The sequence below is a fragment of the Morone saxatilis genome, unplaced genomic scaffold, assembly GCF_004916995.1.
Source record: "Morone saxatilis isolate NCDOM2014 unplaced genomic scaffold, NCSU_SB_2.0 Contig8, whole genome shotgun sequence".
Lineage (NCBI taxonomy): Eukaryota > Metazoa > Chordata > Actinopteri > Moronidae > Morone > Morone saxatilis.
This window is the reverse complement of record NW_023340257.1, coordinates 27,155,751-27,158,187: the sequence shown is the minus strand read 5'-3', so window position 1 is coordinate 27,158,187 and position 2,437 is coordinate 27,155,751. Positions and strand designations below refer to the sequence as shown.

The following is a 2,437-nucleotide window of genomic DNA, read 5'->3' as shown; positions in this document are numbered from 1 at the left end:
CTTGCTGTCTGATATATCCCCCCCACTGTCAGGAGACATGATAACCAGATATGATATTCAATTCACCTGTCAGTGCTCATAATGCAGCCAAAAAAATAATACATTTGTTTTGGTTAATTGATCTGTTGTGCTTGATTGTGTGCTAGGGGAACCCATGGTTGCTGAGAGACCTGCTACACATATATGTAAGGACTGCTCTGGAACAGGAGACAAAACTGTCTTTTTCCATCTTAGTCTTCTGTGTTCTGTATCTGCAGCCAGATGGCAGTGGAGAGAAAAACAGGTTGAGGGGTATTCAGGGTCATGGGCTGTAAGTGCCATGCAGGTCTCTGTTATTGAGATCTGAGATGTGAGAGGGTGGGGGTAGGGACACCAATGATTTTGGAAGCAGTGGTTGTAATATGGCACAGCTTGTTGTTGTTGTTGTTGTAATCAAAACATGGAGAGTAGAGTATTGTGCTGCATTCCCACCAAATGCAAATAAAATAATTTGCACTAGTAGATTTTGGGATGAAAAAGTGGATTTATCCCGACTTCTATCCATCTGTGTGCACCCAGAGCTGTATGAGACTAGTGATCTTTATGAATATGGAGTAAACAGGAAATGTAGTTAAACCTGCAGTACTGAGCTCACCTGGATTGGCCACTCGGTCCTGATAGCGAGGGACATTCTCGTCCAGAGTCTGTAACATCACCCACATGGTGAGAGTGAACATTCCCGCCAGGAAACCGTAGAAGACGAGGTAGAACAGGAGGATGAGACCTGAGGGAGAGAATTCAAAAAGGGGACTGTAACAGCATACAAACGTCAAATACAACAGTGTACCTTCCACCAGAAGCCTTTTCTCTCCACTTGAGGATGTAACTACATTATGTAACTAACTAAATTATATAGAACTAAATTATGTATGTAACTAAATACATTATGTAAATACACCAGTACTAAACTTGTGCAGTTTCCTGCCTTAAGGTGCTGCACGGTGACTGATGGTCTGCATCAGTGTTAAATGTAAAAGAGTTTCTGATCATTGCTGTTTCAGGAGAATTCTTTTCTTTATTTTGTTGAGACTAAATTAGCTTAGTATGTGTCACATGCAGCCTGGGAGGAAACTCAGCCTGAGGAGACACCGTCAGGGGAACAAAATCCCTCAGATCCATGTTGTTAGTGAGAGAGAGAGAGAGAGAGAGAGAGAGATATTCACATGAACTGAGAGGCTTCAAGGCTTCAGCTAAATATAAACTATAAACTGGGGGGGTGGGATTAGATGACCTAATTGACTCACAGTAACATTTTCATGTGATTTTTGTTAAACCCTCAACATAAAAAAATATAAAATAAAATAAAATAAAAAGAATATTGAGCCTCAGATGAATATGAAAATGTCCATCTTCTTGGGAAACATTTGTTTGACTTTGATTGTCCCATATGCTCACATGGAGGCAGCAGGCTTTATGAGCTATACTGCAGTCAGCCACCAGGGGGAGTGTAGTTCATTCTTCATCTTTTCTGTCATTCCTAACCTGTCCACTTGGTGCCCTCAGCAGACACCTGTACCAGGTCCAGGTCTATCTTACTACATCTAGCAGCACCTGGGCCCCTGATCAGATGTTGAGCCACATCAGCTGATTCCTTTCAACATGAACCAGCAGTGGTGGTCCTCTGGGCTCCTCACCTTGTCTCTAAGCTTAAGTCCAGACACTACTCAGAGACCAGGACCACAGCTTCAGGGTCAGCTCCCTTTTGACTATCACAGTCTGATACAGAGTCCAGACCCATATCCACCTGTTAATCCCACTTTCCTTCTGTCCTTCTGCTGAAGTAGACCCTGACATACTCCCAGTGCTAAATGGTGGTCCCAGTCTGATGAAACCAACAGAACCACATCATCTGCAAAGAGCAGAGATAAAATCCTGAGACCAGCATACCGACTGCACCTTTAGATCCTGTGAAAGACATAGCCCGGTCCCTCTATACTCCATACAGTTCTGGCCCTCTATCGAGGTCCTCCAAGTGTTCTTGTACCATGTCTGACATTATCCTCAGTTCAGGTCAGCAGTTCTCCTCCCTGCTGATGACTACAACCATCCTCACTACCTGTTTGGGTTTACCAGGTCTGTCCATCAGCCTCCAGTTGATGGACAGTAGAAAGCTCTTTACCTGATTATCCAAGACAATTGTTCAATTATTGATCTTTTGCCTTCGGTGTTCTTGACCTGAACAAAAAAAATGTATTCTGGTTCAGATCAAGCAGTTTTGTCCTACCATTGACCGTATATATATAGTGGACAGAGCTTCTGGGTCTGTTAAGTGTCTTAAACCTGGATTCTATGTAATTTCCAGCAGGGGGCAGCTCCACTCTGATAGTATTGAGTCTTATGGAGAAGTTTTTTAATGAGCACAGTAAACAGTTTCCTGATGAGTTTCTGGTCTCAGTCT

At 43.0% G+C, this 2,437-nt stretch overlaps 1 protein-coding gene across 1 annotated transcript in view; it reads right to left on the bottom strand.

Annotated features, from left to right (window-relative positions):
* The window catches only part of atp1b3b (ATPase Na+/K+ transporting subunit beta 3b), a gene marked incomplete in the record, with an annotated part of 10,708 nt that overhangs the window by 6,805 nt on the left and 1,466 nt on the right, over window positions 1-2,437 (bottom strand). The window contains 1 exon segment of the mRNA XM_035679904.1: window positions 635-763. Coding sequence (XP_035535797.1) covers window positions 635-763 — 129 coding nt within the window.